Source organism: Castor canadensis, chromosome 17 (assembly GCF_047511655.1).
Source record: "Castor canadensis chromosome 17, mCasCan1.hap1v2, whole genome shotgun sequence".
NCBI lineage: Eukaryota > Metazoa > Chordata > Mammalia > Rodentia > Castoridae > Castor > Castor canadensis.
In genome coordinates, this window is record NC_133402.1 from 40,575,557 (window position 1) to 40,587,920 (window position 12,364).

Sequence of the window (12,364 nt, forward strand, 5' to 3'; positions counted from 1 at the left end):
TTGTTCCAGAGGCACACAGTAGGGGCCTACCTACAAGTGGATGGTACCTTTTACAGCTAGGATTAATAAGAATAAATCCTAGGTTCTAGAGATGGTCCCTTAGTCTCCTTTCTTTAGGAAAACTAATAGAGGCTGACAATGAAATATCTTATAATGGAACACCTGCCTAACAAATGCAGGGCAATGGGTTCAAATTTCATCCTAGTGCATTTTTATTATCTGGTGTACTCCTCTGATCTTCATTTTCTTCTCACTAAGATAACAATTGGGTTAGCACACAGGAACCCTCATGCAGGGGTGGAGAGACTGACTCTTTAGGGCACCCTGCTACTCACTTGTACCACACGTGTGACAGAAACAGGTCAAAGGGACCAGTGTTGAGGCTTCCTAGAGGTATGGGGGATGCTCTAAGTATCTAGAAGTTCTTGTATTTCTCTCTCCTAAAGAATAAATTTCCCCCTTCCCATTTCCTTCTCTCTCTCCACAGCTGACATGGGGTTAGCTAACTCAGTCTCAACAGATTCCCCACTTGGCTGTATCCTTAAATACTGGGAGTGCTTTGACCCTACTAAACTAAAAAAGGAATATTTGATTCATGACTATAATGAGGTTTGGTCCCAATATCAATTGGGAACTAAAAGGTGGTGTGAAAATGGAAGTCTTGATTATGACACCATCTTACAGTTAGGTCAAAATTGTAAAAAGCAAAAAAGATGGTCAGAGATACTGTACATGCAGGTCTTTATGGCCCTCTATCAAAACCCAACCCTCTGTAAGGGGCTTGCCAGACCCCAATAAAAACCTAAGGAAGGAGATGTAGATATCCTTGATGATCCTCTGCTATGAGGAACATCTCATGTCTCATGAAGGGAACCCCCATTACCTTGAGCCCCTAACACTGAGCCAACTTCTCCTCCACCCCAAACTCCTCCCCCAATTCCTGCTCCCTCAGCACCCCCAATGCCAATAAGCCTGCCACACACTCGAAATAGGAAATCTTACTCAGAAACTCCTCAAACAGTGTCCCCATTATGAGAAGTGTCAGGGCCCAAGAGTTCAATTCTCATTCATGTGTCCTTCACTATAAATGATATCCAACAGTGTAGGGAAAAGTTGGGGAGGTATACTGAAGACCCAGATAAATTTACAGTTGAGTTCCAGACCCTAGCATTAGGGTTTGATCTTACTTAGAGGGACGTTCAGTTCCTCCTGGACAACTGTTGCATTCCTACAGAAAGGGAAAAATTCTTGTTGCTGCCTGTACAGAGGCAGATGAGGCCTTCACTAGGGATCCCATAGGCTGACATCCAGGGGATGTCACTGTCCCAATGACTGAGCCTCACTGGGATTATAATACCCCAGGAGGAATGCAGAGGAGGAACCACATGTTGCAGGCCATCCTTCATGGAATGAAAACAGGAACCACAAAGCCTGTGAATTATAACAAAGTCAAAGGAATTATCCAAAAACAAGAGGAAAACCCTATAGCCTTTTATGATAGACTAGAGGAAGCCTTTAGAAAATCTACTTTTGATCTTGAGTCTACTGAAAGGGCTGCCCTAGTAAATCACCATTTTGTCAATCAGGCAGCCTCAAACATTAGATGAAAGCTTCAGAAGCTAGATCTGGACCCCCTGACCAAGAAAACTCAGTTAGTAGATATTGCCTTTCAGGTCTTTAACAATCGTGACCTGGAAGAGGAAAGGAGGGAACAGAGTAAGGAAAGAAGGCAAGCCAAACTTACGGCTGCTCCAAATGGGTTGCCTCCAATGCCCAAAAGACAACCTCAGACAAAAAGGCTGGAAAGCTACCCTGCTTCAAATGGAAGAAGCTGGGGCACATGGCAAGGAATTGCCCAAGCCACCCCCAGGACCCTGTTATGAGTGCTCCAAAACAGGAGGTTACTAATGGTACTGGAGGATGGACTGTCCCCACTCCCAGAGAGGGGTCGGGCCAGCCAAGACTCTGGGCATATTGGCTGAAGCCACACATGACTGAGGAGGCCCGGAGTACTCTCAACAGTCCCTGCGTAAGCTTGTCATTATTTATGAGGAGACTTGGGTGGCCATGGAAGCCTTGGGTAACAAATTATATTCATTATTGATATGGGGACACATTACTCTGTTCTCACTGCTTTTGCAGGAAAGCCTTCCTCTCAGACTGCAATTGTGGTAGGAGTTGATGGAAAAAACCAAATTAGTAACTTCACTCCTCCCCTCCCTTGCCATATTGAAACTAAGTTTTTTTATGCATAGATTTCTTATAGTCCGTAGTTGCCCTGCCCCACTCTTGGGCTGGGACATAATGAAAAAGTTGGGTGTGGTCCTGGTAATGGGCCATTTGACAGGACTCCTAATGCTTCAAAAAAGACCCAAGAGGGTCCATAAAATTCCCTTAGAAGTGGATCTACAAGTAAGCCCCTCTGCTTGGTACAATGGGATACTTGGAAGGGCAAAGACAGCTATCCCTGTTAAAATACAACTCAAAGACCCCAACCACTATCCCAGTTGTAGGCAATATCCTCTTAAGCAAGAGGCTAAAAAGGGACTACAACCAAGTATTAAAAAGTTTCTAAAACATGGACTGTTAAAACCTTGCCAATCTTTCTGTAACATTCCTATCTTACCTGTAGGAAAACCAACAGGAGAATATAGGATGGTATAGGACCTGCGATTGGTAAATGAGACTGCAGTTCCCATTCACTCTCTAGTGGCTGATCCGTACAACATACTGTCCCAAATACCTGAAGACAGTAAATGGTTCACAGCCTTGGACTTAAAGGATCCCTTCTTTACTATCCCCTTGCACCAAGAATCCCAATACCCTTTTGTCTTTGAGTGGGAAGATCCTTTTACGAGGGAAAGACAACATTATACATGGACAGCAATGCCCCACAGATTTTGAGATAGTCCTCACCTGTTTGCCAGGGCATTGGGAAAAGATTTGAGAGAAATTCAGATTAAGGAAGGGGGATTTCTTTAATATGTAGATGACCTCCTGTTCTGTAGTCCAACTCAGGATATTCCAGAACCAACACTGCTTTGGTTCTTAATTTCTTAGCTGATAGGGGATATAAAATCTCAAAGAGCACGGCCCAAATCTCCTTACAAGAAGTCTACTATCTAGGCTACATTCTTACCCCTGGGGCCTGGAGGCTGTCCGCTGAAAGAATAGAGGTAGCTGTACCCTAGGGGTACCATTGACTAAACACCAACTCCGTTCATTTTTGGGAATGGCAGGGTTCTGCTGGATCTGGGCACCCAACTTTGGAGTCATAGCAAAACCTCTATATGAGGCCACAAAGGGAACAGATAACAACCCTTTAAAATGGATTGGGGAAACAAACCATTCTTATAAAACACTAAAAAAGGCCTTCACTGGGGCCCAAGCTTTAGGGATTCCCAATTTAGCAAAACCCTTTGTGCTGTACATGTTGGAGAAAAAGGGAATCACTATGGGAGTGTTAACTCAAAAATTTGGAACAGAAACACATCCAGTAGCCTACCTCTCAAAAAAAATTAGATGGAACAGCCTTAGATTGACCAGGATGTCTAAGAGCAATAGCTGCTACTGCCGTGTTAGTGAAGGAAGTAATGAAGATAACCTTGGATCAACAACTAGAAGTTCTAACTCCCCACCAGGTTAGAGCCACCCTAGAACTAAAAAGTCACTTGTAGATGTCCAGGGAAAGGCTGACCAAATACCAAGCCATTCTTTTGGAATCCCCAGAAGTGACCATAAAGACTTGTAATGTCTTAAATCCTGCATCTTTGCTGCCTTCTGAACTAATGACTGAGCACACATGTGAGCAGGTGATCATACAGACCTAGGCCAGCAGGCCAGACCTGACAGATCAGCCACTCCTCAAACCTGAGGGTGAATGGTTTACTGATGGAAGTAGTTTAGTACTAAATGGAGAAAGAAAGGTAGGGTATGCACTAGTGCATCATGAAGAAGTCATAGAGGCATGGCCCTTGCAAGGTGGGACTTCTGCCCAAAAGGCTGAACTAATGGCTTTAACTAGAGCTCTAACCCTGGGAAAGGGAAAAAGGCTCAATGTCTATACTACTCCAAATATGCCTTCCTGGTATTACATGCTCATGCAACTATATGGAAGGAAAGAGGACTCCTCTCTGGGAGGGAATCCCCAATAAAACATGGAAAGGAAATTCTCCAATTATTAGAGGCTATGTACCTACCAAGAGAAGTGGCACTGATCCTCTGCTGAGGACATGGAAGAGACCTAACTCTGGTGACACAGGAAAACAACTGGGCAGACCAAAACATTAAACAAGTGGCTCTGAAGCCTCTAGATGCCCTGCCAGCCTCTATCCTGGCTCTCTTTCCCCCACAAGAGCCTGTATATCCTAAATGTACTCCTGATGAGGAAAAGGAGGCTACATGGAGGGGAGGGCATAAAGAGGGAGTTTGGTGGCATGTGGATGGTAACTAGTCTTTCCCCAAACAACCTAATGAAAAGTAGTAAAGTCTGTACATGACACTTTCCATTTGAGCCGAGATGCAACCCAAGAGCTAATAAACAGGCTGTCTGTGAGGACTGGAATAAGGTCAACAGTAAAACAGGTTCGCTGGGGCTGCTCCCTATGCTCCTATAATAACCCTGGTCCTAAGCTTCCCTCACTGGTTGAGCTAATCCAGAGGTGAGGTCCTTACCTGGGAGAGGATTGACAGGTGGATTTCACTCATATGCCACCTTGCCAAGGTTATAAACAGTTGCTAGTTTTTATGGATACTTTCACGGGGTGGATTGAGGCCTTTGCCATTCAAATGGAAAGAGCCTTCAAAGTGGCAAAAGCCCTTCTAAAAGAAATTATTACTAGGTTTGGCCTGCCCTGAACATTCCAAAGTGATAATGGTCCAACTTTTATCTCACAGGTCACCCAGGGAGTTGTCCAGACCTTAGGAAATAAATACCACTAACATTCAGCTTGGAGATCTCAGTCTTCTGGTAAGGTAGAAAAGGCTAATCAAAGAATCAAATGAATCTTGGCTAAACTATGCCAAGAGACCTCTGGAAAATGGACCCAACTTTTGCCTATAGACTTACTAAGAATTAGAAATGCTCCAAGGGTCAAGATTCATCTCCCCCCTTTTGAAATGCTATATGGAAAGCCATTTCTCTCCAATGACTTAGTGACCACTCCCGGGACCAACAGTCTTTTAAAGTATGTAATGGACCTAAGGACATTTCAATAAGCAATCCAAAAGCTGGGAAACAAGGTCCTACCTGCCCCAATAAAAGGGGGGGAAACAGGCATAGGAGAATAGGTGTTAATTAAATCCTGGGAAGAAGGAGCCCCAGCTGACTAGTTCCAGCCCAAATGGAAGGGCCCTTAGCCAGTGATCTTGGCCATGCCCACGGCTGTGTAAGTGCATGGAATAGACAGTTGGATTCACCTTCCTAGGGTAAAGTGTGCCACAGAAGAACCTACCTCTGGCCAAACACAGCCTGGGGATACTTTCTCCTGTGAGCCAATAGAAGATTTAAAGCTCATCTTCCCAAGGAATCAAAAGACTTCAACCTAAACGATAAGTATAAGCTCTAATATGGACTATTTGGCTATACTTGTACCTCTCTCAGCCCCATCTCTCAAGTGCCACAGTTCTGCTTACTGCAGAAGCCTGGAATACTTCTTTTGGGCATTCTGTCTTATTCTCCTCTTAGAACTGATACCTGGCTGTGGCCAGCCCCTAGAAGATTCATCAAATTGTATCCTTCCATTAACCATCCCAAGCCTCACACTCCTACCTCTAATCAAAACCACTGAGGTCACGTTGGCTATAACCTTAAGCAATGGATGAATAAAAATAATAGATTCACCTATATGCTTTCTGTAAGACCCAATTTCTGCCCCAAACCACCAAAAGCATTTCCCTGTGAAAACCATTTGTTATCAATATATACTCCCAAGTGGACTAACACATATGCTGTGGTATGCACACCCCATGATAAAGACATTGTCCTAAGCCATCAATCCTTTTTTGCCTCAATTACAATAGTAATTCTAACCAAGAAGGCCATTCAACTTACATCTCTTTTAATCGGGCCAAAAACAGCTACTAAAATAAACACAAAAGAAATAAGTTCAAATTCTTCTCTCTTATTTTACCAAAAGCTTATTTAAAAACTTTACCAGTAACCCCCTAAAATTATTAAAAGCCATTGTCGCACTCCAAAATCAAATAAACTCTCTGTTTGTTGCTTTTCAAAGCAAACAAACAAACAAACAAACCTCTAGATCTTCTAACAGTTAAAGAAACTCTCCAAATCTGGCAACAATCCTTGGATTTTTGGAAAGTATTATTTGAGACTTAAGATCAGTTCCCCAGGGTAATGCACCTAACAGTTCCCCTTATGGTTCTCCTGCCAGTGTTCACACTTGCGTTGTGCCTCTTTGACTTGCTAACTGGATTTATCTCTTCCAGAATTAAGGCCTTTAGGGAACAAACCACGACATGACAGGGTCGTCAACTTCTGGAGGAAGACAGGACACCCACAAACAATCTTGATTGGGCTGGACAAAGATTCAGACAACAAAAGTCACTGTTCAAGTCCCCAGGGACAGTGATATCAAAGGGGCACTATTCCTGATAGGTAGGTTCTACAGCTTCTTGTCAGCATGAAGCAGCTACCAAAGATTGACCATCCCCCCTCAGCAACTTCCCAAAAAGAATGTTTGGAATATTATCCCTCAGGGAGAGTTTGAGGCAGGCTAGGTTAGGGATAGTCTGGGACTGCTCCCCTTCTTGGCTCAAGGGCTCCTTTCCCTAGCCCACAGGTGAGAAGAGCCAGGTGATGACATATTGTCTTCTACCTCCAAGTTCAAGTTGGTATGAAAGTGCCAAACCAAGAGACCCTGGCCTTTCTTCTTCCCTTTTCTCACCTGGCAGAATGGGTGACTCCCCTTCCCTCAATAAAGCTAATCTACCTCACCCCATCCACGTGTTCTGCTTGGATTCTTCCATTTGGAGCACAAACCCAGGATCTTCTGATTACAGACTGCACCAGCACCAGTAACAAACATACCCGAGAAAAGAGAAAGGGCATGCCTTCTTGAATGGACTCCACCAACCAGTTAGCATTAAAGAGGTAAAGAAGTACTAAATTGTGTCTCCCTGCCTTTGCTCATGCATATTCTTTTTTATGCTGGAAAACACTCCTCCCCAAACCTCCCAAGTTTTCAGTTACTGGAGGAAACCCTATAATTCACCTCAGTTTTCTCTCCTCCAGGAAGCCTTTCTTCGTACACACCCATGCCCCTAAGAGTGGTTGTTTCCTCCTCTAGTTCTGAAACTAGATTCAGTATTTAACACATAAGCTGTTTTTGCGTCTGCCTCTTCTACCAAAATGGAAGTCCCTGGAAAGAAGGCCACTCTCTAGTCATCTCTACACACCAAGCACCTAGTATTATTGAATGAATAAGACACAGTGTCTCTTTTGCTCCCTTTGCAGGTAACTCTATCTGGATAGACAAACACACACACCAAACAATTCTTGCACATCCAGGTGTAAATCTGCATGGGGATGACTGAATGGGGGAAATTAAAGCCCAATTTAGTATCATTGACATTTTCACTGAAGCTGTGATTTGTCCTGCTCTGTGATTGTCAGAGCCCTAGTCAAATTCCCTTTGAAATGTTGTCTGAACCGTGCCCTGTTCATGCCAGGTGCTGCTCAAAAGAGGCAGAGCGATGAACAGAAGGACATAGATGCAGTTAAATTCTTCAGAGTGGGTGTGTTGCTGAGGCCAGAGGGCATGTAAGTGTGTCTTTGCATGTATATGCATACATAAATCTCAGGAGTGGTGGTGGTAGTGGAGTGATGGTATTGCCAAAACGTATAGCATCCTTCAGGGGATTTCAGAAGGGCAATCTTAAAGGGAAGAGAAGGGCAGGAGGCCTGGAAAAGAGCCACATTGAGCCCCTTTTCCATAGTATTGGTGTGGAATCTACCGTCTCATGAAAAGGATGGTACCTCTCAGGACTATGAAGGGGAGTCCTTGGGGTTCACAGGATTTTCAAGGGGCAAGGAGGTGATGGATGGGGACTTGGTGAGGGAAACTGGGAACAGGAATCTTGGAGTGGGCGGTTGAAAGTTAGGATGTGGGTAGAATTGTTACAGGGTCTAAGTTAAGGCACTGAGCCATTCCCAGCTGGGATCTTCTGTGCCAACAGTAGGTGACAACCTGAGCTGTGTGGCCAGAGGCATGAGGTCAGAAAGTCTGTGAGTAATCTCAGCACCAAGGACAGGGAAACCCTGCCCACCAGTTGCAGATGACCCGGGGAAGCTGCTTCCATTTCCACAGACACCTCAGTTCCGTATATCCAACACCTTCCCCATAAACCTTGGTTTTTCCTCCAGTGTCACCTATCTAAGTACACAAAGCTGACCTGGGAGTCACCTTGGATTCCTTGTTCCTTTTTCCACATCTCACAACCCAACTTTGTTGATCCCTCCCTCCGGAAAGATCCTTATTATCATTTGCCCTCTTTCCCCATCTACAATGCCCCTGGTGGCTTAGTTTGGCCATTTGGATTACTAAAACATCTCCATAATCTCTATGTCTTCACTCTCTCCCTGCTACAAACCTCTTCCCATTCCACTTGCTGTCTACAGCAGCTGCAAAGGCAGGTGACTTCAGAGCAAACTCAGAGCCCTTACCATCCTGCGCTGGTTGTAAGGTTCAGATTGGTGTGATCTGTTATCATCTGTGGAGCCCTCTGACACTCTGGACTTCATCCTGTACCTTTTCTCATTGGTATTTTTGGAGGCTAACGGTGATCCACTGTGAGAGTGGAGAGAGGCTGTGTCAATCCCCAGTGCTGCCAGCACCTGAGCAGAGAGAAGAGCAGCTGTAGTCAAAGGCTGGGTTTAGTGTGTGTCCCCAGACTTGGGGGTGGGGAATCTGAGACAAAGGTCAGGGTTAGGATTTGGGTGCTGGTGGGATCAGAACATGGCCAAAGCAGCCACCATGGGTCACCTCTCTTACTCAGACCCTGTAATAGGTATTGGTGGTTCACCAAGCCTTTTCTGTCAGGTCAGTTCACCCAGCACCAGCTACTGGTGGAGGCTGCTAAGGCTCACAGCTGTAGCATGGAGGAGAACATTTCCTGGGGGGCAGGGCAAGTATGGGGATATAACAGGCTGGCCCCCTTGCTTCAATGCAGGGCTTCCCTGGCACAAGTCATGTTTCAGAATCCCTGGAAATGGGGCTGCAGCTGTCTCCTGCTGAGATCACATCCTGTTTAGCGCTGCCCCCACCCATCCTTCCTGCTTCCTTCATGCACTTTCTCCCAAGAAGACTCCCTAGGATCCTCACTCAAGTCCTTTTTTTGAGGGGGAAAAAACAAACCCTGACCCAACGGTTCCTGAGGCAAGATGCACGCTCCTGCAGTTCCCTAGAACGGCAGCCGTTATCTAAGTGAAACTCGCTGGTTTCTAAGTGAAGCTCATGCAGACTTCTGTTCAAGAACACACTCTGCTGCTGGCTTCACAAAACTTTTGCCCCTCACCAACCTCCTGCTCCTTGCGGAGCATCTCGAGAGCCTCCTGGAACTTCTTCTCCTTTGCTTCAATTTCGGCAATCGTTGCCTGGTTCTGCTCCTCATATGCCATGGTGACCACAGCTAAGATCAAGTTGACCAGGTAGAAAGATCCCAGGAAGATGACAAGTACGAAAAAGACCATATACATTTTCCCAGAAGCCCTGAGAGTCTGCAGAGTCAAGGGAAAGAACAGAGACCTGTACTGATGGCACATGGGCCCCTGAACCCAAGCCAGAATCCTCCAGGAAAAGCATAGCCATGCAGCTGACCCATCAGCCTCCAGCCAAGTCTGTATGGGGACATTCTGATCAATACCTGCTGGTAGAGGCGTTCCCAGGAGTCCTGTGTCATGAGGCGGAACAGTGAGAGGAAAGCCCAAATAAAGGAGTCGAAGCTGGTGTAGTTAAAATCTGGGTTATCACCAGTTTTAAGGCAGATTGAACCTTCAGGGCAATGGCTGCAACAAGAACGGAGAAGGTAATCAGTTGTATAGTCCCTGCTTATTGGGCACAAGGCAGCTGGGAGCAGTGGGAAAACCACAGGGTTTGATATCAGAGATCAGAGTTCAAGGCCTGGCCTTCTTGCTATTAGCTGGGTGACCTTGGACACAGTTTCTCTAGGACTCACTTTCTCTCATCCATAAAACAGGGATGCTAATACTTTCACTCCAGATTTTCATATCTTGAGGAGTAGCCTAGGGAAGGCCAGATGACAGCCCAGACATGATTCTACAAGGTGTCGAGTTCTTTGACAGTCTACATTAGGGAAAGGCATCAGTAGCAATAATGCAGACTTAACTCATGAACTTGCTAGCAGGTAAAGGAAGGCTGGTGTAAAGATGGATGCTTGGAGAGTGCGGGGGCGGGGAAGCTCTGGACTCCTCTCTCTCTTACTAAGGGGATGGACTGATGTAGAGAAGAAGCTCTGGGTGTGGACAGGTGAGGTGCACTTAAACCACTCCAGTGGGGAGGGCCTGCTCTAGGAACCAGGAATGCCTCCTTTGAAGGTCAGGGTTGTTTATTCCCCAGAGCCATCTCCAACAACAGTCTCTTGGATTCTCCTTATTCCAGACATCCATGTGGACACACAGTGTCAGGATCCATAGAATTGATTAGAACTCTGACAAATTAATTACAATCAGTCTCAACTCTATCTCAGGCTTGACTGGAGATTTGCAAGTTCCCTGACTCTGTATATGCACATTTAAAAGCAGACTTTTGGTTTGCTCTCCCAAGCAGTTAGCCAACCAATTTCTGGCAGGTTTCCTAATTAGTTCTGGGGTCAGTGTTATTTCTGTTTCTTCCTAGAGTCCTGTTCTAGCCACTACATGTCAATGGCTCTGCTCAACCTTAACTGCTCAGGAAAGCATGGTGCACAGTCTCTTGCATGGTATATTCAGCATAGCGAATCTTACATATAAAATGCAAATCAAAATTCCTGCTGTTATTAACCTGGGAGTTTCCAAAAAGAGGGACTAGAATAATATATATGCGAAAGAATGTTGAAAATCCTTTACCCGGAGACCCCAGACTAACTTCCCACAGTGCCAGTGGTCAGCGTGGGCCTTTGCTCAGGCTCCAGTTTTTCTGTGGCCACACAAAACCTAGGTGTAGAATTCATAGCTGGTCCCTTGGATTCACTCTGCTATTGTCCTGAGCTGGCCTCTCCTTGCTACCCCCGCCTGGTCCACTCCTCCACTGCCTGGCTGGAACCTGCCAGCAAGAGGTCTATTCTTTCTGGGAGGTGACCTGAGAGAAATAGATGGACCCCATGGCTTTATCACTTGAGCAGCTCTGCAGCCACTGCCTTGAGAAATGTCATCATAGAGATAGGAAAAGCACATTGGTGGACCTGTAGTTTAAATTTAAATAAAAGGAAAGTGAAAACTGAAGTCAAAACAATTTCTACCTGAGCCAAATATCCAAGTACAAGCACTTTGGGAAAGAAAGTAGCCAAGGAGCCTGAAGTTGGCCAAATTATCCTGTTTAGCTTCACTCCTCAGCTCTCTCTGAGATGGTTTTCCTAGAGAGCTGATGAAGACAGAGACGCTTACAGGTCCTACCCAGCTCCTATTGGGCAATGTGGAGTTGGCACTGTGGAGTGGGGGTGTGGTGAGCACTGATCTTCCGGGCTTCTGCTACGGAGGCAGGAGAGCCGGGCCTTCCTGATCTGTTGCCTGGACCTTTTCTTTTCTATTCACGCTTCCCTCCAGTGATCCAAGCAGGGGTCCACACCTCTTCACGTTGTCTTAAATTCTGTTCTGTCATCTGGAATGGTTTTCATTTCTTGTTCATTTGGCCTTGAATCATCCTACCTGCCCTTGAACACTGACCTCAGCCATGCCTCCTTGAAGCCTTCCCTGACCTTCTCCCTGGTCTCACACCACTACCTCATTGAGTTTCCCCAGTCCGTGGAGCCTTGTTCTCCACAGTGTAGCATCTTGCTGTGTACAGAGCAGAGACCAAAAACTGGCAGCTTACAGGCTGAATTTAGCCTGCAGAATTATTTTGTTTGACCAATACAATATGTACACATTTCTGGGAACAGGTAGCCAAGTTTATAGCTGGTAGATTTTATATACAAATCAAAATTTCCTATCTTTTTTAAGAGTTAGCAAAGTTGGAAGCAGTAGGCCTACATTTCCACATGACAACCAAAAGCTTGACTGAGCAGTGGCTGTCACCTTAGAAGGGACATGAACTCTCAGTTGCCATGGTTCCTTCCTGGCCCGTTCTGCTCACTTGTTGTTATGTGTCTGACTCTGTAAGAATTTGAAATAGCAAAATGTTATGCATTT

General features: G+C 45.5%; 1 protein-coding gene across 5 annotated transcripts in view; it reads right to left on the minus strand.

The window, feature by feature from the left end:
* Scn10a (sodium voltage-gated channel alpha subunit 10) overlaps positions 1 to 12,364 on the minus strand; it is a 97,759-nt gene that overhangs the window by 54,005 nt on the left and 31,390 nt on the right. For all 5 annotated transcript variants that reach the window (XM_074059160.1, XM_074059159.1, XM_074059161.1 and 2 more), the window contains exons 8-10: positions 9,883 to 10,024; positions 9,539 to 9,736; positions 8,684 to 8,854 (exon numbers count right to left, since the gene is read on the minus strand). In XM_074059160.1, the coding sequence (XP_073915261.1) occupies positions 8,684 to 8,854; positions 9,539 to 9,736; positions 9,883 to 10,024 (511 nt within the window). The remainder of the gene's footprint in view (positions 1 to 8,683; positions 8,855 to 9,538; positions 9,737 to 9,882; positions 10,025 to 12,364) is intronic.